This window comes from Canis aureus, chromosome 12 (assembly GCF_053574225.1).
Source record: "Canis aureus isolate CA01 chromosome 12, VMU_Caureus_v.1.0, whole genome shotgun sequence".
NCBI classification, from domain to species: domain Eukaryota; kingdom Metazoa; phylum Chordata; class Mammalia; order Carnivora; family Canidae; genus Canis; species Canis aureus.
The window spans coordinates 34,929,905-34,955,344 of NC_135622.1; the positions used below are offsets into that span (position 1 = coordinate 34,929,905).

At 46.4% G+C, this 25,440-nt stretch overlaps 1 protein-coding gene and 1 long non-coding RNA gene across 4 annotated transcripts; one reads left to right on the top strand and one right to left on the bottom strand.

Moving 5' to 3' along the window:
* Positions 1–441: 441 nt before the first annotated feature.
* Positions 442–23,954, top strand: CDC42EP3 (CDC42 effector protein 3). 3 transcript variants are annotated; one of them, XM_077843584.1, is made up of 3 exons: positions 550–595; positions 21,214–21,301; positions 21,960–23,954. In XM_077843584.1, the coding sequence occupies exon 3, from the start codon at positions 22,196–22,198 to the stop codon at positions 22,955–22,957; it is 762 nt and encodes a 253-aa protein (XP_077699710.1). In that variant the 5' UTR covers positions 550–595; positions 21,214–21,301; positions 21,960–22,195; the 3' UTR covers positions 22,958–23,954. The 3 variants fall into 3 exon arrangements, with proteins under 3 accessions (XP_077699709.1, XP_077699711.1, XP_077699710.1); XM_077843583.1 differs by lacking the exon at positions 21,214–21,301 and having other exon boundaries at positions 442–595; XM_077843585.1 differs by lacking the exons at positions 550–595; positions 21,214–21,301 and adding an exon at positions 498–521.
* On the bottom strand, positions 12,949–17,730 carry LOC144280970 (uncharacterized). Its single transcript, XR_013349421.1, has 2 exons — positions 16,834–17,730; positions 12,949–15,195 (listed from the first exon to the last, which is right to left on the bottom strand). It is a non-coding gene; the product is annotated as an uncharacterized LOC144280970 (long non-coding RNA).
* Positions 23,955–25,440: the final 1,486 nt, after the last annotated feature.

Consider the following 25,440-nt stretch of genomic DNA (forward strand, 5'->3'; position numbering starts at 1 on the left):
CGGGCGCGGGCGGGGCCCCTTTGTCCTCGGGCACCGGGGAGCCAGCACCCCGGGGGCGCTCTTTGCAGCAAGCGTCCCGCGACCTCCCTTTGTGCCAAGGGAGCGGGGCGCCGCTGCTCGGGCCCAAGCGGCCCCCCTGCGGGCGGCGCCAGCGCGGTAACAATGGGCGCCCCTTGTACTCGGGGGCGCGCGGGCGTGCGGCGACCGACCCCCGCGCGCCCCGCCCGGCCCCCGCGCAGGTACCGCGGCCGCGCGCGCCCTCCGGCCCGGCCCGCCCCGGCCCGCCCCCCGCGCCGCCGGCCCCGCCCCGAGCGCCCCGCCCTTCGCAGGTTCAGCTCCGCGGCCGGTCGCCGCGCGCGCAGTCGGGCTCGCACCTTCCCTGGCGGCGGCGGCGGCGGCGGTGGCGGCGGCGGCCCCGGCGTGGGCTCGGAGGCGGGCGGCGGGGCTGCAGCGGGGGCAGAGCCTGGACGCCCGCCGCCTCGGGCGCCCTCTCGCCCACTCCCCGTGCCCGGCGCTGCGAGGTGCGGCCGGGTCCGCGGGCCGGGGCTGCGCGGGTCCCGCTCTGGGGCCGCGGCTGGGATCGTCGGGGTGGCCGGTGAGTTGCTGCCTGCCCGGGGCGCCTTCCTCCTTGCCCGAGAGCGGCTCGGATCCGCGGTGGTGGCCGCTTCCGGCGTGCGCGGGGCGCTCCGAGCGCGTCGCCTTCCCGGCTGGTGTCTCAGGGACCCCAGGGGACCTAAAGCAAACCGGGAGGGGTTCGGGCGGCGCGGCCGAGGCGCGGGGCCCCTCCGTCCGCGGCCACCGCTTTCCAGGGCGGGGCTGCACGGCTGCACTGCACCCGCCGAGCTATTGACAGCCATTCTGGGCGCGGATTGCGTTTTTCCATCGGAGAACAAACCGCACATGGCCGCCGCTCCGCTCCCGTCGTGGGTGGGCACCAGGGCCGCACATGGGTGCCCCGCGCCGCTCTGCCGGGGCAGTGCCCGCCGGGTGCCCTCGCCCCCCTTGACACGGGGGCACTGGCTGCAGCTCCATCCAACCTGCAGGTCTGGCTGTTTAATTTTTTTTTTTTTTTTTTGTGGTTTCTGAACAGCTGAACCGTTTTCAAGATTTTTTTTTTCTTTCTCCTTGAAACTGTCTTGACACAGACAAGTATCAGACATGTGAGGACGAATGGATCTGGCCAGTCATTTTTTTGTTATGAATTATTGTACTCCATCCTCCTCTCGACTTTGGGAGGCATGTGTTTCATCTTATAAATAGAAAGTAGCATATTTTTTGGCAGGACCTCCTTTATACTGTACAGTCTAGGAGAGGTCAGTTTAAAAATAAATATGCACTTGAATGTTGAATTACCGAGAGCCAGGCTGTGGCTGGGACAAGCTGCGTGGACAGCAGCATCAAAGCCCGAAGCGCAGCTGTGTTGAAAAGAGTAAAAGCCCCAGAGTGCAGCCCAGGCTGACAGTCAAGTAATTACATTTTGTTTAAAAAGAAAAAAAAAAAAAAAGAAAAGTGAGTGAATTAAAATGAGGGCGGGAAGAGGAATGTCAGGAGGGTATTGCAACATGAATCTTTCCAGCCCTTGTGTATTTGGGGGAGTCGCTGCTTATGTGTCCTGAGGGTGTAGGGGGTTCTGGGGAGGGAGGTGCTGGGAAGGAGGAGGGGATTGATGAATGTGTTAGGGAGACAAAGATTTCCTCCCCACCCCCAACTTTTAGGCCTCACAATATTCAAGAGTTTCTTGGGGGTGCTGCCTTTTAAAGAGAAGGAGAAATTAGGAGTGCAGCAGATGTCTGTATTTGAATAGCAAAGCCAGTCTTGGAGACTCCCCCCCCCCCCACATCACAGGGAGACAAAAGGCTCAACGTGAAGCTGTGATGATGCCCCAGGGGTATCCCTAAGGTGATTTAAAAGATTCCCTATAATGTTCTAACTTAGGAAAGATCTTGTGTCTAACAACCAAGAAATGCAACTTCTCCTTTTTTTTCTGGACGGTTCTAGAGGTCTTCTCTTTGACACCACCTGTAATTTGTATGGGCTCTGACTGACAGTTAAAGAATAAGCTAGACTGTATGTGTGTGACACAAACCCTTTTCAGTATAGATTTAAACGTTCAAGAGATAAGTTGGGGCAGTTGTGAAACGTTCAGCATTGTCACATGTGGAAGAAGGGATAGCAGGTATTTTATAGTCAAAGAATGGTTGAAAGTTCTTCTTAAGTCTCCCAAAGAATGTAGATTTCCCAATGGGCCTCACTCACTGAACGAAAAACACTGAGTACCAGCCTCTGGGCTCTCAGATAAGAACTTTACAGAAATTTGGATGTGTTTCTGGATCCATGGCAGTTTCTGTTTTCCAGTGGTATCATCTGCAAGAGATTTACATTATGAATTCCATGATTGGAACATGGTGCTGTGGCTGTGGCAGCAGCTACAGACGTGAAATAAGATGAGCTCCCCCTTCCCTCCAAATCTGAGCAGTGAAATTCTGTTTTCTATCTGAATGTAACATGTAAAGACAGCTAAAGTAAGGAGTGTTGCTCTTTCTTTCTTTCTTTTGCTTTTCATTGCAAATCTAAATGTGCAAGAGAAGTAAATACAAAGCCCTAAAAATTATTGCTGGAGTGCTCACATGAGCTAGTTTGTCTCTCTGCTGTCCAGCTTTTCCTTTAATGTGGTGTATTGTTTTATGTCCAACATGTTCACAAAAGCTGCCCTTTTTTGCTTCTAGAATTCATGGTATTCAATGGCAGTGGGGATAAAGTTGTTTTAACCTATATCACCCAAAGATTTTTACCAGGCCATAAATTTTTCACAAGCTCCTTGCCCAGTAGCCATAGCATTTGTTCAATGGGTACAGTACAATTCATAATCTGAAGGCACCCTCCAGAAAGACTGCTCTGATGTTTTCCTTTTAATTATTAAAATTCTTATTTTTGGTCTAATTTCATTTCAGCCTGGCCTAATTTCTTTCTAACCAGAATCCTGTGGACCTGATTACTTATTGATTAAATAAGAACTTCGGTCTATTTTTAAATGCCATGCATTTGCCAGAGAACAAGGATAGCCAGGTACAAAATCTCCTTTACCAAGTGAATTCTGCTATTACATCGCATTGTTCAGGACTTTGGATGATAAAGGCACTTCCTACATGGGGCCTGTTGTAAATGCCAAGCACTCTGTTCAGCCCTTTACCTCGATTTAACTCATCTATTTCTAGCAATCATGCTGTGAAGGAAAACTGTTAATATCCTCTTTTTATAGATGTGGAAGCTGAGGGCAGACCTGTTCTGTACTTGACCAAAATTACAGTAAAAGGAACCTACCTAAATATGCATATGCAATTTAATTGGCATGCAGGAGTGGCTAATCCTGCATGAATGTCAGCACCTCTTTAGGGTAGGGAGATGAGGAGAAAACCCTGAGGTTAAGAAGCCTCACTGAGTCAGGCTGCCCTGGGCTTATAGCCTGTCTCTGGCACTTAATACCTGTGCGACTTGGAGCAAATTACTTATTGCATACCTCAGTTTAACAATTATAAAATAGAGGTAATAATATTACAATGAGAGTGAAATGAATTAAAAAAAAAATGTAATGCACTGACAAGTACCCGGTCCAGAATAAGCACAAAAAAGGTTGATGCTTTCATTTTTTTTCCTAGGTGCTTAATACTGGCTCTCTTGCTTAATATCCATAACTACTCTTTGAGGTAGATAGTATTGTTATGTTCAGGATGAGAACGCAGCCTCAGAAATGTTTAGTGACTTGGCCAAGGCCACACAGCTGAGTAAGTAGCAGAATTAGGTTTGAATTCAGGTCTAATTGACCTTGTACTAAATACCACACCCCCACCACTAGGGAGAAGGGGCAAGGAGGCTCTTAAATCTGACTCTTCTGAGGGTTTTTGGCTTCTGGCAGAGAACTCATTTCGTAGTACTCTCTATTCAAAGGAAGATGGCAGTAATTGCCAGCCCAGGGGAATACCATATGAATGGTTTCATTTTTGAAAATAGTTTAATCTCACAGGTATAGCAACAGTCTTCTTCTGCAGTGGATCCAGCTTCAAACTGCTAGAATTAACCTGAGCGTTTCATTTATACCATAAATGAAGAGATTTGCTACATGAAAACGTAGGACTAAGGAATGAAGAGGAAAAAAAGAACCCTGCAACATCCAGGAGCAGAGAATTTCCGGGGCCAGGGATGAAGTGGAGTGCAGTGTGGACCACATCCTTGCATTCAAGTTTTGAAGAACCAGGGCTTGCAGGTGTCCCGTAACCAGGCTGGATGCTCACCTCCTTCAGGCCAGTGACCACATCCACAGGGCCTGGTCCTGTCATCCCCTGGCACTAGTGGACTTTAATTCGTGTTTCATAAAGACACTGCTTCAGGAGGTGCTAAGCAAGTGGCAGGAGCCGCCAATAAGCTGGGCAGGAAGGTTCTGTCCTTGGTGGAAGTCAGGCCTCATTACAGTTCCACTGCACATGCCCAGGGTCCTGCCAGATAAGCTTCTGGTATGACAGATAGAGCAAGGAGGCCTGGGAAACCTACCAGAGGTGCCCTGGATAACCCGTGGGGGCTGGCCTGGCCTCCGCTGTCTTGGACTTGTGGGATTGTGATTAGCTGGGGGAGGCTGCTCAGACCGAAGTAGGGGTTCTGGAAAGTGTGGCCCAGAATAACTCAGGTTAACTCAAAACCAAGAGCAGTAGCCTTTGAGCTGTCCGCCTCCATTTGGAATCTGCCCTTCTCCTGCCCCGTTTAAAGGTTACAAAACAAAACAGTACCCCCACAAACCAGAATAAATAATATAAATAGCCAAATAGTTTTACAGCAATAGTCTGGTATGTTTCTTTTCTTTAAAAAAAAAAAAAAAAAGAAAAGAAAAGAATGCCTTCCTTGGCCTTGATACATTTCTTCAATGCCAAGTTCACCAGTGTCTCATGATGATGGGCTGAGTTCGACAGTACCTCTGGTGGAAAAGCCATTTTTAAAATGAAACCACAGTTTTATAATATGAATCTTGATAGTTTAATAGTTCTGTTTCTGAATAGCCAAGCAAACTGATGAATTTGAAAGCTAGTGAGTTCCAAATTAGTATTTGATGAATCCTTATTGTTCACCCACGTCATGGATTAATAGTAGAATCCTTGAGTCTCAAATTTGAGATCAGAACAACTTGCTTTCAGTGATTTGGGTTTTGTTTGCATATGAAAAAGTCATTATTCACCTTCTAGCTTTTGGTTCTTTGTTAAACCCTGTTGCAGTGGTAATACATCTGCAGTGAGCTAGTATAGCACCACCTAACTCTACCCTGAGGTAGGAATAGCATCAGAAAAGGATTCTATGGGAAACTAGTTTGATTAAGGTCCCTTTCTGCAGGACTTTCCAGACCATTTAATATGTCACTGTGTTCGGTGAATCTCCACAGGGAGACGATGTCCAGAGTCTCTCAAATCATTAGCCCACAGAGCAGCTGGTGGGGTTAGTCTGGCAGGAAACACACTCTGGGAGTAATTGAGCCAGAGACAGAAGCCACACACTGCAGCCTGCCCTCCAGAGCAGAAGAAACCCAAGGATGAAGAGATTAGAGAACCATAGGGTTAGAGCCAGCCACAAAAACACACTAGAAGATGTAAGCACCCCTGTCATTTTGGTATTTGATTAAATTAATGCAAAACCGAAGGAAACCATCACAAAGGTCCTGGATGTGAGACAATAGGTTCTGGTCTTAGCACTGATCCAGGTGTAATGGACTTTAGGGTCTTTCTCTCATCTCTTCAGTGAGGCGTTTGGTGCTGGATCACCTCTAGCTGTAGCATCCAGGGAGCCCAGATCAGTGACATCTATCAGCATAGCACTCTTAACTACTAATAGTATAAAACCCTGGGTTAAAAAACAGACCAGTGCAGATCTGCAGCAAAGCAACCTGAGCCAGTGTGCAAGGCAGAGAACTTCAAAGTCAAGTCTCTATTTAGACAGCTTACACGTTCGGGAATCTGTCATGTTCTGGTGACAGCTCGAAGGTCATATTTGTGGACACATCACACCAATGATAAATCACTGTGTGTTTAGTTGAAAAAGACCTGTTCTGTTCAAATTCATTATAATCATTTTGGCTACACACATTTTTTAAACAAGGCTTTTTTGGCTTAATGTGGCTTTGCTATTTAGAACATATTTGATTTCTTTCCCTTTTAATTAATTTACTTTCTTAACTTTTTTTTTTTTTTTTTTTGCCAAGGGTCAGTTCAGACACATAACATTGATTTTAACACAGCAGGAGACAAGGCTCTAAGCCCTTGACTGAGCGGCTGTGTCACAAGGCACACCCCGACCCTTCTCTGGGTTGGCTGTGCCCCTTCATCTGTGAAGCAGGGGAAGGGGAGGGATGTGGGTGCAGAGGAAGCAGATGGACTTTTTCCAGACTCTTCTCTAGCTCTGGACTGCTGTCAGTCTCTTACTCCTTCTCCCCTTGTAGCAGAGGCATTTCCACAGTGTCTTATATTTTGAATTCTAATACTTAACTGCATGTAAAAGATCATTTATTGCCGGCTCCTTGAAAGTAGGGACTGAGCTTAGTTTATATCAGCTTTCTTTTCTTTTCTTTTCTTTTCTTTTCTTTTCTTTTCTTTTCTTTTACTTTACTTTACTTTACTTTATTTTATTTTATTTTATTTTATTTTTTTATTTTTTTATTATTATTTTTTTTATATCAGCTTTCATCTTCTTCCAGCAGACCTAACGGAAAAGTAGACAGTCTCGTCCTAGCCTGTGACATGATTCTGCCTATGGCATGGTCTTCTCTTCGTGTTGTCAGGCCAGAAGTCATTTTCACTTAGCAGCACATTCAAATCCTGCTCTAGTCAAGTTACCCTTTCCCAGGCTACAGACTGTTCACATCCCCAGGGAGGCACCTCGGGTCCTTCGGTCTGGTGGTGAGGATGATGCAAGGTGCTCTGAGAAGCAGGCTGGCACCAGATCTTCCTGTGAGTCTTCTTGGCGGGGGAGCTCCACCTGTGCCAGAGCTCTCTCGCGCCCAGGTGCCATGGTGGCTGCTCGTGCCCTGTGTCAGCCCAGGACTGAGGCGAGTAAGGTCCTTGTGTGGGAGCCTCTGATCCCAACCAGGGGCTGGACAAAGGCAGCCTCTCTCTCCGAAGCCCACTTCTCACTGCGTCCGTCAGCTCGAGCCACCTGTGCCAGTGTGTGCGTGTCATAGCACCAAATTGCAAAGTGTTTTCTTGCCCTCAGATGGCTTCAGAGTGCAGTGTCTTCCACAGTAATGTTGATTTTTTTGGCTTCCTGTAAGTTTAGTATGAAGTTTCTGTTCACGGGTGGATTTTGTTCTGTCTTCCTGGTGGGGAAACCTCTGGCCGTGGCCTGCCCTGAGGGGGCAGGTGGGGCTTCCCTTGCCAGCCAGGTGGATGCTGCCTGGCAAGTCCCTGGGGCAGCGTGGGGAGGGAAACGGTCCGGGACTTCTTTCCAAGTCCAGTTTTTTTCTCAGAATGAGGAATTATGCTTGGAACCAACACATCTGGGGGGCTTTCACACTACTTAAACAATCAGGTTACGTACATGACCAGATCCCAAGGAAATAAGATTGGAGAAACATCCCAACAGTGAACCTGCAGCCTGTCTTGCTCTAGTTTCTTGGAATAATTAGTAATAGTTGCTGATTATTGCCAGCTCACAGCCTAAAGGAACTTTGTCAAGCGGTACGTGTGTTTTCTCCTCCCGAGAAGACATTACTACTGTCCCCACTGTGTGGATAAGTACGCTGAGGCTCCCAGAGAAAATTACTGGCATTGCTTTGCACCCTTAATTTGGTACCGAGAAGGATGGGAATAGATGATGAACATTTTATAAGCTGGTAACCAGTATTTTGACTCTAAGGCAGTCTTAGTGAACTTTCTTAAAAAGTATTTTTTTTTCCTTAAAATTCCCTGGACACCAGATGTTTCTGCAGACATAGAATCACAGACCCTAACAACATCTCATAGATGGAAGGGGTCCTTGTTTCAGGCCACCCTCTCGTTCTGACAAGATGAAACTCAGGCCCCAAGAGTTGAATGACAGAAAACACGAGTCCTCCTTCTTGGCCCAGTCTCCCTCAAACTTCTTTTTTCTACCCAAAGCAAAGAAAGAAAATATAAACCTGGTATATTAACAGATTTTAGATCTTTCTTTCTTTCTTTCTTTCTTTCTTTTTTTTTTTTTTTTTTTTTTGTGAAAGAGGAGGAAAGGAGGGGTAGAAGTTGGCCCTACGCCGTGAAGAACCCCTGTCGTAAAGTACCTCATCTGTAATACTGAGGACAGATAAATCTCACACACAAGTCTCTGATTGTCTCAGCCTGTATGTCAGCCTGTATGTCAGCGTAGCTGGCACACCCTGGCCAGGGACGGCTCCTTTAAGTTAGGAGTGTGGCCTCCGGGCCAGCTACCCTAACTTCCCCGGGGCAGGAATGCGTCCTCCCCCCGCCCCCCACCCCTGGAATCCTGACTCCAGATCTCAGACTCAGCGGGGAAAGCCTCTCCCTTTCTTCAAGCTGATTAACTCGAGTTGTTTTAGACTCCTTCCTCAGACACAGCCCCACCTGGCCTCGCTATGAACTTGCATCACATGCCTTGTTCTTTCCTTGGGACCCTCCAGATTCCCTCTCACCTGACAGTTTACCAGACATTTAAAGAAAATAGCTAGAGGCCCTGAGCAGTTTTCTTTATCTGATCAGTAACGCTTGATCCATTTTCCCAACTCCAGGAAGTCCCCACTTGTTCTCAAGACAGAGAGAGTTGCCTCTGGAGAGGAAAGGACGCTTGCTTGTACGCTTATAGGAGAGGCCAGCCCCACATCAGAGGAAGAAATGATCCTCGGAGCAGGCTGGTGGTGGGGACCCCTTCCAGTGGTGGAGATGGTTCACAGGGTGGACACACAAACCATTTTATTGCTGACTGCTGCGGATAGCATTTAAGGAGAAAATGAAAGTTGGTTTTTTGTCAATAGCATGCTTCGCCTACTTCATTTGAATTTCAGGGGATGCTCTGGCTTTTCATTTGGTATGAAGATGATGGTTTGTGTTGTGCAGCACTCAGCTCTGGTAGGCACCTGTAAGAGAAGCAGGCTTGGAGTAATTGTCTCAATTTCCAGAGCAGATAGCTGGCACCCATGTGTGTCTGGAGTTCTAGAAGGATCATGCAAGCTTGGCAGCAAGTTTTAGGCCGGCTGTCTTCTCCCCTCAGGCTAGAACCACAGTGAGAGAGCCCTGTCTGCTGTTTTGTTTGCCAGGATATTCATTCATTCAATAAGTATTTTTCTTATGTGCTCTCTGTGCTAGTCCCAATTAATACTTAAAGCAATCCTTTCCTATAAAATGTCCATCATAGTTTTGTCAGGTTTCTTTGTACCTCTTGGGCCAAATGATCCAAATTTTCCCCCTTAACCCATTTCCTTTTGAAAAGAAAGGTCAGGAGAGCGAGCTCATAGTTTCTCCAGGGCCTCCATATAACTAGCGAGTCTGCATTCAGGGAAACATATTGTCAATTTATTCTTGAGTCTTGCCCGTTTCTCTGAGACGCTATTTGCACATTGCAGTCAAGGATAGAAGCCCTTTCCCTCTCAAACAGCATGATAACAAATATTCTTTGCCTTAATCCCAAAGATCTCTAAAAGCCTGCAGAATTACTGGGGCTTGCAGTGATAGGCTGTGAGATTCTTAGCCTACATGGATAGAGAAAGGTTAAAATGTCTTACAGGTGGAAACAAGGAAAGAAAGCCTTTGCACAAGAGGCCACTGCTCCATTGTTTAATGATTTTATTTATTTATTTTCCCGTAGGACTCATAGAAAGACTCCATCATGCATTTTCAGCAGGCTGGGCAGGGAAGGAAGTGCAAGGCAGTCTCTTTCAAACTCTCCTATTTGTTCATTCAACAAACATTTGTTCAGTGCCAACTCTGAATTAAATCTAGTTGTCTCTCTCCCAAAGAAGGCAGCCTCGTAGGAGACTCAGTAGTGATTACAGTATAATGTGACATTTGGTGGGTTTGAGGTATAAGCAAGGTATAAGAGAGGCCATGGGGAGCTAGTGGGAAATATGAGCTGCAGGGGTGGGCAGGACCCAGACTGCAAAACCCAGCCTCACAGGAGTCATTTTATAACCAGGCTGTTGGGTGGGCCTGGGTTGAAGACTGAGAGTGATTAGGTCACTTGGGCACAGTAGCTGGCTAACTCTAGGAGACAAGGTTGGAGGCAGGAGACAGATGGGGAGGCCAATACCCTTATGCTGGAGAGTGATCTCGAGGGCTAGAAAAGGCTGAGACAGTGGGATTGGCGATGGGAGATATCAGTGGGCCTTGATGTGAAGAACACGGCAGGGGAAGAAGTAGGGGTGACAACCGGGTTTTGGAGTTGGGTGACTTCCTGCCCTTTACTGAGAGGACAGACAGTACAGGAGGCCTATACCAGGGTAGGCAGGAGGAAAGATGGTACAGCCTGTGGGTTGGGTTGAACAGGAAGTGCCTGGGGGGAGCCAGGTGAAGTCTAAAAAAACTAGGGGAGAAAAGCCTGATGCTATTTGTGAAGGAGCAGGGTTTTTTTTAGTATGTATTTTCTAATTTCCAGTCCACTGTCTACTGATACTAGTGTGCACAGTAAGCCCTTGGGCACACAACCAGCTCCCCTGTGAGCCAAATGCTACACAGCTCCCAAACTTGTCGGGAGCCTATCCAAGGAGAAAAATCCACTGGCCGTGTTGATTGTTACAGCATTGTCAAAGGTTTCCAGTAGCTCACTTTTGATTTCTTTAAAATCTTGTCATCGGCTGGCCCTGGTCTACAGAGCTACCTTGAGTAGTTAACTTGAGAGTTAAGTTATGTGGGCTAAAGACACTGATGTGGAAGTTATTGTTAGAGGGGAAAGTTGAAGCCACGTGCATGGTTGTGATTACAGGGGGAATTGTTGAGGGTTGGGGGGATCGACAACAACCATCCAACCCTGTGGAAATGCCATATCTAAGGTAGGGGCTCAGACTTTCGCTGAGGGGTAAGTTTATATTTTAGACCTAGAAGGTCACATAGTCTGTCATAACTACTCAACTCTGACCTTGTCATTTGAAAGCATCTCTGCTAGGGTTTCCCAACCCCAGCACTACTGAGAATTAGAGCCATACAATTGTTTGTTTGGAGGGCTGTCCTGTGCATTGTAGAATGTTTAGCATCACCGCTAGCCCTACCCATTATATGCCAATAGCACCAGCACCCCCCAGTCATGAGAATCAAAAATATCTCTGTACATTGCCAAATGACACCTGGGTGGGGGATGTTATAGCACCCTCAGTTGAGAACTACTGAACTATAGACAATGTATAAATGAATCGGCATGCATGTGTTCTAATAAAACTTTATTTACACAAACAGGCCAAGGTCTGGATTTGGCACGTTGACTATAATTTGCAGACCTGGGGTCTAGCGGATGGATGGAGGGAGTACTCAAAGGGCTTTTATTCAATAAAATATGAGGCCTTCTGGTATTCATAGGCCAGGAGGAGGCTCTGTAGGGGATCTGTCGTAAAGAGGAGATTTTTATCAACAGTAGCTTTTACTCATAGTACCTTTGTCTATATTATTCTTACTGAGCTTAGCACCTACTTGGAGATAACAGACATAAAATCACAAAACCAGAAAACAAAAAAATAATAACATAGGAGTCCTAAGAAAACCTTGGCCAGTGCAGTACTGAGCCTGGATTGCGTGAGGGGAGTTAGAGAATTTCTCTGGGAAGGAAATGACTAAAAGCGGACCTTGGGGGATGTTATGAGTAGGGGTTGATGGTAAGAAGGTGGGAGGACATTCCATGTAAGGAACACAGGGTTCTTAGTTTCAGAAAGCTACGGGGGAAGTGAAGTGTCCCCAGTGAGGGAAGGGAGCCATTGTCCCCAGTGAAAGCCACATGGTGGTTTTGTGCGGCCCGGTGCACGTGCTTCCTCTGGGAAAAGAATTAACAGCACTGAACACTATTTTCTAGAACAGGATGTTTGTTTTTTTTCCCTGAGCCTCAGGGGGCTTTTATTACTGCAAAATTTTAATCTTTTGTTTGTTTGTTTTTTTACATCAAGTCAAATTCCTTTTGAGATTCTTTTTGACAAAATTCTATTGGCTGCTGTCTAGGACCATTTTATTCATTCTTGGCTCCCGACAAGGTGAAGAAGTTATTATCCCTGCCTCTTGTTAGTGTTGAGATCACAGTGTATCATTTCTTCTTCATCCTGTCAGACCTCAAGGCAGGTAACCTGCAGTGGCCATCCCATTCTAAACTCACTTGCAGGGATCCCTGGGTGGCGCAGCGGTTTGGCGCCTGCCTTTGGCCCAGGGCGCGATCCTGGAGACCCGGGATCGAATCCCACATCGGGCTCCCGGTGCATGGAGCCTGCTTCTCTCTCTGCCTGTGTCTCTGCCTCTCTCTCTCTCTCTGTGTGACTATCATAAATAAATAAAAATTTAAAAAATAAAATAAAATAAACTCACTTGCATGCAAATCGTCACATTAGCCAACCAGCAGCAATGAAGAGCACAGACTTTGGAGCCCGATGGTGGCAAAAATTCTAGCTCCTCCACGGCTTTAGCTGATGGACCTGAGATATGGGCATAGTCTAAGATTGCTTCCTAAGAGATGTGTTCTGATACCTCCCTGGTCCATGGCAAACACTCAGAGGTTAGTCACTCCTATCACAAGTATAAATTCCTTTGAGAAACAGGCATTTCAAACTTGCTGCTTCCTAGAGGATCCCCTATAGGCTTGGACTGGTTGTTGGCACCTGGGAGCAGACCACCTCATCATTCATGAGGGAAGGGTAGCAGGGGTTATGGATTTTAAAACTTCTTGACTTAATGTTTACCGTGTGCTCTGTGTAGTGGGAGGCAAAAAGAGAAGAACCAATTAGTGTCCATAGAAGAGCACTCAATCTGGTGTGGTGGGGGGAGGGGAATGTTCATTCATTTATTGAACAAATATTTGTGTACAGCTATTTATGTACAAATAACACAGGAGAGCCTGCCTTGGAAGTGGGTGGAGAAGGGAATGGCCACTGCCAGCTTCCAAATACACCCAGTGCTGGTATGATGTGGAGAAGCCATGTTTCAGCCCATCCGGTGAAAATGAATGATTATCAAGGGTCCGAGCAGGCTGAGAGAATGACATGGAAAATCCTATATCTGTCCTTTCACCCTGTTAGGGAAATAGAGTAATCAAGAGGCCGAAACTCTGGGGTCAAGTTCTCTTTCAGTATTGATAATGTCGTTGAGCTTCACAGATCAGGTGGGATACATTAGTTATGGAACCATGCAGGCAGTTCATGGTAATGGGGTCATTTGATTCACATCCACCAAACTACAGTGTCTACCTTGGTCCATCGGATGAAGCCTGACACTGTGCTCCATGTAAAACTAGTGATAAGTGAGCTAGGCATCTTGAGAGAACCTGTCCTCCTGCCTTGCTCCAACTGCCAGGAATCCATTCCCATATCGAGTCCTCCCCAATAACCAAGTTTAATAGGGAGAAAGGGTGTTTGATGGCCTATCTTCAAAAGTGCAGACTTGTGAGGTTGATGTGCTGTCTTCCAATTTTGCTTCTAAAAAATCTTTCAACCAGCTCAATTAGATCCTATAAATGTGAGGTGTGTACACAAATTAGTAGTGAGTCTCCCATATGGTATTTTGTGGGTTTCTACAAAGCAGGTCGTAAAAGCAAAATAAATACAAGCTGTTGCTGAATCATAAACGAGAAGTCCATTTATAAATAAGCGAAGGTGAGATGGATTAGACTTTTTGAGTGGGTCCACAAAATAGAGCCTGCTCAGTCTGGCTATAAGTTCATTTTCATGAAAGTTGAACAGCTGGGGGTGGAGCTCATAGAGTTTCACAGTCTGTAGCATCTAGCTATGTCCTCCTCAGTTTGGATGATAGGGGAGAGGATAAGAATCTAAAAATAGAAATGGCATCTTCTTATCTTCTCCTGGGTGGAGTAAATAGACTAAAAATATGAAAAGCATCCCCTCAGGATGCTGCTTATTGGGTGTTCTCTGGTAACATTTTTTTCCATCATAGATATTGATTGAAGTTCAATGTGAAACTTCTTAACGCTATGACTTTATTTTTTTCCATGAATTTCAAATTCTTTGTCTGATTCAGAGAAGCTGTCTTACAGAGGTTTGCAAAAGGACTGGCATGAGTGCCTACACTGTGGTAACTTTACTGTTTCTGATCCAGAAGGTTGGCTCGTTGTCCCTCAATTAGTAATAACATGGCCATCTTCAAATGGAAAGTCTTCTAGGTAAAGTGTGTAAGCGTTTTCACAGGTGAATGTGACAGGAGTCCATGAAGAAATGAGCGGTGATAGTTTTCCCGGTTCGGAGACTGAGAATGAGCAGGGACAAAACACCGACCGCCGTGCCCCCAGAGGCAGCTTAGGATCAGGGCTGCTCCCTGCCACGTCCTCAGACTTGGTCACACATCCCACAGCCACTGTGGAGCCACTTCTCCTTTGGAGAAGCCAAAATTTACATCCTTATAGCTTCTGCCCAGTAATCCTAGGGCCTCAGAGAACAAGTTAAATTAATCCTTCAGATTCCTAAAGATTTGTTTTCCCTCCATCTGAGTTTTCTTTCAGCTGCTCCCCTCCTTCAGCTTCTCACATGTCATGATCAAGTTCTTTGTCTCCATGTTGGACTCCTCAGAACATACAGAAACATGTTTCAAGTAACCTTTCTTCCTTCTAAAGTGTGGAGTTCAGGGGCTCCTGGGTGGCTCATTCAGTTGAGTGTCTGACTCTTGGTTTCATCTCAGGTCGAGATCTCAGGGTCCTGAGACCCAACCCCGTGTTGGGCTTCTCACTCAGTGCGGAGTCTGCTTGGGACCTTCTCTCCCTCTCCTTCTGCCCCTCCCCCCAGCTTTCTCTAAAATAAGAAATCTTTTAAAAAATCAATGAATAAATATTGTGTGGAGTCCAAGGTCAAATACAGTTTTCCAGGGCTTATTACAGTAGAGTTATATTCTTGTTGGCAGCAGAGAGAAATACCCCAAAGATGGTTGGGAGCAGGGAGGTTCTTAACTGAATCACCATCCGTCCCTGGGGCTGATGGTTCAGACTTGAAGGAGGACCCATTTCATATTTTTGCTTGGGGCCCAGGTGGTGTGGCAGTGCTGTGTCTGAATGCTAGGAAGAAGGGAGGCAAAGCGAAAAGTGATCAGAAGCTAGAATGTCCTTAAAGGATGTGACAGCTAAGCAAGAAAGGGGAAGTCTGCACACATAATCACTTCCCGAAAGTAGAAGAAAGGAAAAAGCCCAAAGGTCCCTTGGGATAGCTTCCTTCCCCACCCCCCTACCTGTCCCTGTTTTTGTACATGTGTGTTTCAAATTAGCACTGCAACCTTCTTTGCAGGATGCAAGAACTTTTTTACCCTCTCTCTCCACTAAGAATTACTCTAAAAACAATTAGTAGACAAACCAAACATTCCTTTCTTAAAATAAATGGAATTTTAAAAATCTAAACCTCTTTGTTCTTTTCAGATGAGTTGCCAGTCCAGTCAACTCTTAAGTGATTCAGGAACTGATTTTTTCATGTGTCACTTCTTAACAAACCCTGTTTTTCCCCATCTCCTGGCCCCTGCCCTGCTTTGGTTTTTTGGGCATCATTCTGTTTACCAAAAGGATGGTAAGGAAATGAATCAAAGGGCCGCTTCAGGTTTGGGGGTTTTTTTTCATTGAATTATCACTGCTGGGATGATTTCTATTATCACTATCACTTATGTTTCATTCAGTTACCAGAAAATGGAATGGGCTAGTCTAGTGCCGGAAGGACGGGCTGACACTCTGCTATTCTTATCAAGACCATGACTTCAACTTCGCCTCAAGTCCTTTTGTATCCTGGCACCCTTGGATCTCTCATAAATCCATTTAAGTGGGGGCCTGTGCATTTGCAGCTGGACTCCATGCCTCCACATCTGCCAGACATTCTCTCTCACCTTGATAGAGGTGACAAGTTTGACCTCTTTTGTTGGCAAATCTGTCCTCTTCCAGTGCCCAGGGACTAGGACCTTTGTTTTCTAAGGGCTCTAATTTCCCAGATGAATATTATCTCAAGTGTCATCTAAGGGGGGGGGGGAGCAGTAAAGAGTGATCCAAGAACTCAGAGAAAGGGATTATCAATCATTGAACATTCAGATTTCAGGGTCCAGAGGAGGGTTTTTGTGAAAAGGCTACACATGGGAAGATTTCTTTCCATCTTCCTCTCTTTTTCCTTCTTGCCTTTCTGCCTTTTCTCTCACTTTCTGTCTTTGTATTTGAGGAAGACAGTGGGAGTTGAGGAATGATGGCAATCCCAGGAGAATCCCCAGGTGTGGGTGGGCAGCATCCTGTGGGTGGTTCTGTACTAAGTGTTCATGGTGGTTGGGAGGGTCGGGACTGATAGGGAAAGGCTAGCAATTCTCTTCATTTGGCCTGTGGGACACCCTAGAGGGCCAGCTCACTGATTCTGGTTGAGGAGTTCACAGCTGGCCGATTAGCCCTTCCTTCCTTTCTCCCACCCCATCCTACAACAAGCAATCCCCGCTTCCTTTGAGGCAGAAGGCAAAGCCTCTCAGGTGTCACCCTAACTCGGGCTTTCCCACTGGGATTCATCCTTGCTCCGTCTACTGCCACATGGGTCAGCTGCCAGCAGCCTCCTAGAGCCCAGGTCTCCTTTTCCAAAAATGGTGAGCAGGAACAGGATTTCGTGTTGGGCATGTAGGACCGTCCCATCATAGAGCAGTGCATCACTAGCCACCATTGAACAGGAGCTGTACGCCCCAGTACCTCTTCTTGCCCTTGCTTCCTTCCACATGGACACTTGCTGCATCCTTATGTCTCTTGCCTCTTGCTTTTTCTCATTTCTGATGAAAAATCCTTCTTTTGTGAGATCTTGTTCATTCTGCAAGATAACACCAGTGTGCTGCCTCTTACATGAATGCCTGGTCCCTGCAGGAAGAGGTGATCTGTCCTTTGGCCACGCTCCGTTGAGATAAGGTCAGGCCTTTTATGAGGTCACATCCACACGCTGCCACCCTAGATTTTGGCTTTTGGACACAACCTCCACAGAAGTGTTTGCATTATGATCCAATAACTCAGATTCAGTAGGCATTTTGGGACCTATATATATAAGATTAGCTCCAAGGTGCAGCCTGAGCCCTAAGCAGCACATTTTTTTAAATAGCTAATTGCTAATTCATTCACATGGTTCAAAAACCCAAAATCATAATAGCGAGAAGTTTCTCTCCCGCCCTTGCCTGTCATATTCCATCACTCTTCCCTGTGGGCCACACCATTATTAGTTTCCTGTGTATGCTTCCAGAGAGATTTTACAGACATACAAGCCGAGACAAGTATATCTATGTACTTCAGCAGCTCTCTGGTTTTCCTTTAAAGGTAGATATCTTGAGTTCTTTCTATATCAGCATACAAAAAGCTGCTTCATCCTTTTGAAGACCTGTATAATATTCATTTGTATTGGATGCACCTTAATTTGGTGTAACCAGTCCTCTGTCAGTGGACAATTAGGTTGTTTCCAACTCCAGACTATTTTAAGTTCCTAGATTGACAATCTCGTACATGTATTCTTTCCCATCTATGTAAGTTAGATAAATCTGAAAGTGGAATTCCGGTGTTGAAGGCCTAGGATTTGCAGTTTGGGTTGTTTTTTTTTTTTTAATTAAAGATTTTATTTGACAGAGCACAAGCAGGGGGAGCAGCAGTCAGAGGGAGAGGGAGAAGAAGGCTCCCCACTGAAGGAGAAGAAAGAGCTCAGTGCAGGCAGGACTCGATCCCAGGATCCCAGGATCATGAGTCAAAGGCAGACACTTAATCAGTTGAGGCATGCAGGTGCCCTGCAGCTTTGATAGATCTTACCAAGCCACCTTCTACCTGGGTGGGGTCTGTTGGGGCTCCCACCATTGGTATGTGCAAAGCCTGACCCCACCCTTATCAGCCCCATGTGTTATCACACATTTGTATCTCGAACAGGCTTTGGAATGTACCCCCTTCTTAATTTGGGAGCTGACTGAACTTCCGGCCAGTGTGCTCATTAAGTGTTGGGACCTTAGACTCTGGAGACCGGCCACTTAGCTTAGTGTTTTATAGCCATGTAGCCTTGGCAAAGTGACTCAGGGCTCATCTTGTGTACCTCAGTGACTCATTTGTAAAATGGAGATTTTAATAGTAGCAGCCTCGTGGGTTCTCATGCATGAGCTAGTGTGCATCCAAGGTGGGAACAGGGCCCAGAAGGCAGAGATGCTCTCAGTAATATTCAGTGTTGGTGGTTCCCAGGAGCATGCATGTCCCCTCCCCAGGACACACCACATCGTTACCAGTGGAGAAACTGCCCATTAGGTCTCTGCACTGACAATGGGAGAGAAGATGTGGAAAAAATAGGCCAGAAAGGGAAAGGGGCACTGATGTACATCAGCTCATGAGCCCAGGAGCCCAAAATATCTAAAAAGGAGGGGAGGAAGCAGCCAATGTAAGAAATCCTCCCTATTAGATTATTTGTGGGATCAAGCACAGTTGCCCCTGAGCTGGAAGAGGATAGATAGGATAGAGGCCTGGGGTCAGAGCTCCACTCCCCAGCATTACATCGCAAATAGCAATTCATCTAAAGTTGTAAAACTGACATTTTTGTCCAAAATTCCTTTTAAAAAAACAAATTTCTAGAGTATTTGGGAGCTCATAGCACTGGCACATAGTAGAAATTCAATACAAATTATTATTTGCAAAGTCCTAGAAGCCTACATCCCTGTCAGGCAGTAAACACTATGTAAATATTTAGAGAAAGAAAAATGCCTTTTACGGTATCTTCTCTCTTCTTGCACTCCAGACTCCCTGCCTGCAGCTTATGGAGCTTTCACTCACTAGCCCTTTTCATTCCTTTTTGACACTTCCTTTCCACCTTTGTGTCCATGCCACTGACCTAAAACCCAGCTTTGACCAGGTGACCAGGCCAAGCCAGCCTCTGGCGAAGGGCCTGCAGTGGCCGTGGCCAGGCAGGCAGGGAGGAGGGGCTGGGTGTTCCTCCCCTGAGCCTTCCGGGTGCAAGTGCTTCCTCTCCCTTCTCTCCAGCTCACCCAGTGTTCAAGTGAAGGGCTATGTGTGTGAGTGATCCAGCCAGCAGGGCAGAGAACCAGCCTCTGGCTGCATCTTCATGGCATTTTTCTTTTTCTGCATAGTTTGAAGTGTCCTGCCTCAGTTTCTGGCCTCCTCTAACCCTGGCTCCACCAGCTGAGCACGAGCAGCCCTCCCCTGCCCCTGAGCTGCTGTGGGCACACTGTATCTTTCCATGGCAGCTGTCCTCCTGGCTGAGTGTGCTGTGGACACCAGTCCAGAAGGCAGCTGTCCCTCCTTATGTGGGCTCCGTGTCTTGATGTCTCCTGCAGGCTGTCCTCCACTGTGCTGTGCCCAGAGGCGCAGGAAGGCGGCACCTGCCACCCTGAGTAGCTGGTTAAGGGTGTAACTGGCTGTTATACACTTAACAGGAAGTTCTGATGTTGGGCTCCTAGGTTTTGGATTTGTAACACTTGTGACTGCCACCAGACCCAAATTTGAGTTAAAATTGAGAGAACATCCGGACCTACTGGCCTGGCTCTTTACACCAGGATTTCCCCTTCTTCGTTATCAAGCATCTCTGTTAGTAACACAATGTCGCCATGGGATCCTAACTTCCCATAGGAAGCAAAACTTCAGGGCACCTTTATGCGGCCACAGCAGCAGCACCTCAAGGAGCCTGTTTGAGCCAGGGCCTTAGCTGGGACCAAAGAGAAAGAGAGATGGCAAGTGTATGGTCCTGGGTGGCAGCTTCAAAGTTAGCTCCCTCTGGGTGCAAACTCCCTCAGGCGGCCTGGGCCTCCTCCCCACACACGAAGCTCTAGCTCTCCTCCGGCTCATTGTTCTCTTCCTTGTCGGGCCTGGGTGCAAGCCACTTCTCAAACAGAGCTAGTTGGTACCTGGTTGGTGGGTGCCGGGGCACAGTTCTTCCCACCTGCCATGGGGAGATGAATTTAAAACTCTCGCCAGAAGGAGAGAAGTATGGAACAAATACATACAGCCTCCAGCTGCTACAGAGCCAACGTGGTTGACTCTCTTCAAGCCGCCACCCGACTCAGCCCTCAGAGCATTTATTTATTTATTTGCTTGGCTGCCAGTGGGAGAGAGCCCGATGGGAGAGGTCTCCGTCAAGCCATGTCAGGAATTCCCGCAGCGGGAAAGGTTTTAACTTCCCCACGTCAGCTGATGTGACTGAAGCGTTAGAAGCTTTTTTTTTTTTTTTTTTAATTAATTTATTTATTTGTGATAGAGAGAGACACACAGGAGGAGGGAGAAGCAGGCTCCATGCCGGGAGCCTGACGTGGGACTCGATCCTGGGACTCCAGGATTGCACCCTGGGCCAAGGGCAGGCGCCAAACCGCTGAGCCACCCAGGGATCCCCTAGAAGCTTATTTTTAAGAGAAGAGTTTCTCATCTGTAAGATGAGAACCTGGAGCCCCACGCTGCCTAGCTTAGCACTTCTGATGGTATAAGTAGCACGTGCAAGTTTTCCATGCTGGTAACACATTACCACAAACTTCGTGGCTTATAAAACCACCTAGTTACTGTCCTCCAGTTTCTGTGGGGTGGGAGTCCAGGCAGGGCTTAGCACCAGGATCTCATTGGGCTGTGAGCCAGCTGTCAGGGCTGCAGTCTCATCAGAGGCTCAGCTGGGGGGAAAATCCACTTCCGGGTCCCTCAGGTTGTTGGCAGAATCCTCTCTGTTGGCCCTCCCTCAGCATGGCAGCTTACCTTTTCAAGGCCAGTAAAAGGAGTCTTTCTCCAGTCTGCTAAGATGGCTTCTTTTGTAATGTAACCTGACCATGGCAGGAGTCGGGGCGGGGGTGGGGGGTATCCCATCCTTTGCCATATTCTGTACCTTAGAAGCGGGTCCCAGGTTGTGCTTCCAAAGGCGTTAACTTCAGGAGCTACATCATGGAGGTTACCTTGAGCTTCTGCCTCCCCCAGGGGAGAGGCATACGACCAGGGAGAGGATACAAGCTTTATCAGTAAAAGTTCCAAAGTTCCCAAGTGAAGCCCAACCTGTTACAGATGATCACACTGTTTTGTTTTGTTTTGTTTTCTTTGCAAAGAAACCGTTTTGTTCCTTTCTTTCCATCTCAGAATGCCTCAAGTCCTGAAACCCTTTACAGCCCAGTTCTCTGTGCCACAACTTGATTCCAGCTGCAGCCCTTCTATTTACTGGCCACAGGTGATTGAGAAAGGGTGATTTTCTGAATCACGAATCCCTCTTTTCTCATTTGTAAGAATGCAGTTCGCTAAGACTTTGTTGACCCCTGTCACTTAGTAAATATTTCCAGCCCCTTTCCATAGGACTGTTTACTCTGTTGCATTAATTTTACTTAGACACGGAACTCAACAACAAAATATTATCAGTTTTGCTGGTGTGAACGCCAAACGAAAGCGAAAACACATTTTTAAAGCAAATCCACTTGCATGTAAGGAGCTGAAATCAATCTGGTCACGTGCTGACAGCAGTTCTTCTAATAGAGGAAAAATCAAAAGTCTCAGACACGTGCAGAAAATTGTGTCCATGGCCATGTTTAGACAGTGCTGACGTCATAGGTAGGAGGTTTTTAAATCTCTTTCTTTCCTTTTTTTTCTTTTCTCCCCCTAAATAAGACTAAGATTAGTGGACCCTTCATAAAAGACCCTACAATGAAAAAAAAAAAAAAAAAAAGACCCTACAATGAAAGTTTTTATCCTACTCAATAGAGGGAAAAGATAATAATAAAGCTTGGCTCTAGATAGAACTGGTCATGCCATTTTTGCACGCTCTTGTGAAGAAGGTGGCCCCGGTAAACCCTGACTGGCCAGCTAACTATAACCCACTTTGGTTTCCTTTCCAGATTTCTCCCCAACGTGGAAGGGGTTGGATGATGTACCTGGCTCTCCAGGACGCCCCACTTGGCTATAGCGTCAGGAAGGCGTCTTAAACCCCAGTGTCCTTGCAGAGCCACTTCTGGAAGCTACTTGAGAAAAATGATGTGACAGATTTTATCAAAAAAGGAATTCTGGAAACGCAGCATTCGTGAAGAAAGTGGCCCTTCTCCCTTTGGCACAGTAGACGTCCTCAAATTTCAAAATGCCAGCCAAGACCCCAATTTACCTAAAAGCTGCCAATAACAAAAAAGGCAAGAAATTTAAACTGAGGGACATTTTGTCCCCCGATATGATTAGCCCCCCGCTTGGAGACTTCCGCCACACCATCCACATCGGCAAAGAGGGCCAGCACGACGTCTTTGGTGACATCTCCTTCCTGCAAGGGAACTACGAGCTGTTGCCCGGAAACCAGGAGAAAGCGCGCGCAGGTCAGTTTCCGGGGCACAGCGAGTTCTTCCGGGCCAACAGCACGTCCGACTCCATGTTCACGGAAACGCCCTCCCCAGTGCTCAAAAACGCCATCTCCCTACCTACCATTGGGGGGTCCCAAGCACTCATGTTGCCCCTGCTGTCGCCAGTGACATTTAATTCCAAACAGGAGTCCTTTGGGCCAGCAAAGCTGCCCCGGCTTAGCTGTGAGCCCGTCGTGGAGGAAAAGGCTCCGGAGAAAAGCAGCCTGTTGGAGAACGGGACGGGCCACCAGGGCGACGTCTCGTGGGGTTCCAGCGGGTCGGCGTCACAGTCCAGCCAGGGCAGGGACAGCCACTCCTCCAGCCTCTCGGAACAGTACCCCGACTGGTCGGCCGAGGACATGTTTGAGCATTCGGCCGCGTGCGAGCTCGTCAAGAAGACCAAGTCAGAGGAGTCCCTCTCTGATCTCACAGGTTCCCTCCTCTCCCTGCAGCTCGACCTGGGGCCCTCGTTTTTGGATGAGGTGCTGAATGTCATGGATAAAAATAAGTAACAGCGCCAACTCTTGGCCTGTGGGGTAAAAAGGTATCAAAAAATAAAAACAAAACTAACCGCAGTCGAAGACAAGAGCTTCCCCGGCTATGTTTGCAGTTGTGTGTGATGGGTTTTCTAAAATAATGTTCCAATGAAGTATTTTTTGTACCTGTTAATGCCCTGTTTGCAAAAACAAACTATCCTGGCAGAAAGGAAGGGAGTGGGTCAGAACCCACTTTCGGCAGGTTTTGCATATGTTCAGCTCACTTCTTTTGTTGTTTGTTTCCAGACATGTGAGAACTCTGGCTTGGCCAGGATTTGGCACTAGCTATGAAGGGCTGCACAAATCACATTAAAGAACTTGGCAGTACTCCAGCATTTTCTGAGCAAGAAGAAGTCCATTTATTTAACGCCTAGGCCTTTTTTTCTAGACTCTTTTCTATATTACATTATTTGGGCTCACAGTAGCAAATTCTTCCGTGTTAAAACTGTTCTCTGTTTTCACATTTGAACAACCTTATGGGTTTGGGGGATTTTCTTGTAGCTCTTATATATCCCTATATATTATATCTATATCGCGAAATTTTGACTGTCAGCTACATGTTGGTAAGACACAAGCAAAGTATTACTGTAACTAAGTTATTTTTAAAGTTAAAATATATTTTTATGTGCCTTTGGCTTTTTATTGCAGAGTCTACATTTTATAGATATTACATCCAATGTTGTCATATGACTTGTTACCATTGGGGCTCCATTGTAAGCTGTGTATGTATATGTTTGGAAAAGTGTATTCATACTTAGCTTTATTTCTTTTTCTTCATCTGTCAGCATACTTTTCACAGCACCCAGCAATGGATTGTAAAGTATAAAGGCACAGGCTACTCATGATGCTTCTGCAGAGACTGTGGGCTACACCATATAATGTTATTTGGAAATATAGGTATTTTAGTACAGTACATACTTGCATTACATAGGTACTTCATGCAACACAATAAAGAGTAAATGTTGAAATGAAATTGCTTGTTTATAGTAATAAAAACATAAGAGAATAGTAATATTTTCCTTAAGTCCACGACTAGAAAAATTGCTTTTCTAAAGTGTACGTGAGCCTTTATAATAAGAGGTGATTGCCATCCACTCTGTAATTTTGATTATTTCCCAAAGGTGTGAGATTCCTGAAGCCCTTCAGTGTTAGGAAGAATAAACATGACATGTGAGGTCAGATTTCTGTTTGAAGTCAACACTGATGCCAGCCTCTCAAAACTCATTTCTGTGAATCTCTTAACCTTACTTTAACACACTGTATAGCACTCTTGCAACCCTAGACCCATCCCTGTTGGACAGATGTTTCCTTGCTGCAGGTGTCCTAAACAAGATTAAGAAAACTAAAAACAGGGCAGTAGAGAACACTTCCCCCTCCCCCACCGCCTCGCCAAGGAGGAGAGATGCCCAAGGATGTCGGCTAAGGAAACAAGAACAGGAAATGTACACAGCACTTCCTGTCCTGCTGTCAACAACCCCTGCCCCCTTCAAAGTCAAACACTTGCACATAATAACTTTCGTTTCTCCTAGAATTCTGTATCCCTGAAGTTACTTCCTCACCCAAACACGTCAGTGATTGTCCCACCTGATTTGGGACAATTGTATCATCCAATCATCTGGAACAACCTCTGAACTTGGAGAGAAACACAGGACCAAGTAGAAGAGGAAACCAGTTTCCCTGGAGCACCAGAGTACCTGCCTTGATTTCTCAGCTGCAATTCTATCCTGTGATTTTCCAGTGCTCATTTTCTGTCAGCCAGACCCTTTCAACACTTTCCTCATTTCATTATCAGTCAGATTTATTCTGTTTACTCTTCACCTGCAGCATGACCTCAAGGAAAAGATTATTAGGTGAAGCAGAATTTGTGCACATTTCCTCTGCTTGGGTTTGTCTGATAGACTCAAAGTAACAGTGCATCCTCGCAGATATTTAGCCTTTATTCTTTCTGTGACAACTTTCACATGCAGTCTCCTGGGTTGGGTGTAACAGAGAGGGCACACATGCGCCTACTAGAGAGGAAACAGCTATATCCGGCTTATGATTTTGTTAAGTCATTTCTCCCATGGCAACCCTCCTAATACTTGGTTCCTTCTCCAAGGAGCAGGTGCAGAGCTGGTGGTGGCTTTCGGCAAAAAGGCACTTTGAACTTGCACCTGCTGAGAGCTGAATTGATGTTCTCATCTACGAACATTCTACCACTTTTAACCTAACTTATCAAGATGCACTTTATTTGCAAACTCAGAATGGGGAGCCATCTGTGATCCAACAACCAGAAAGGAGATCTTGCAGTTAGTCAAAGTAAGACCCTTTATGTTGTAGGCAAGATTCTTGAAGGTAATCTTTTCCTTGGGCAATGAGACCTAACAAAGGACACAATATATTATTTTTGCCTCAAATTATTTGGTTAAAAAAATCAAAACATCAGGGTAACTTAGCTCTTCATGGATATAAAGTCATTA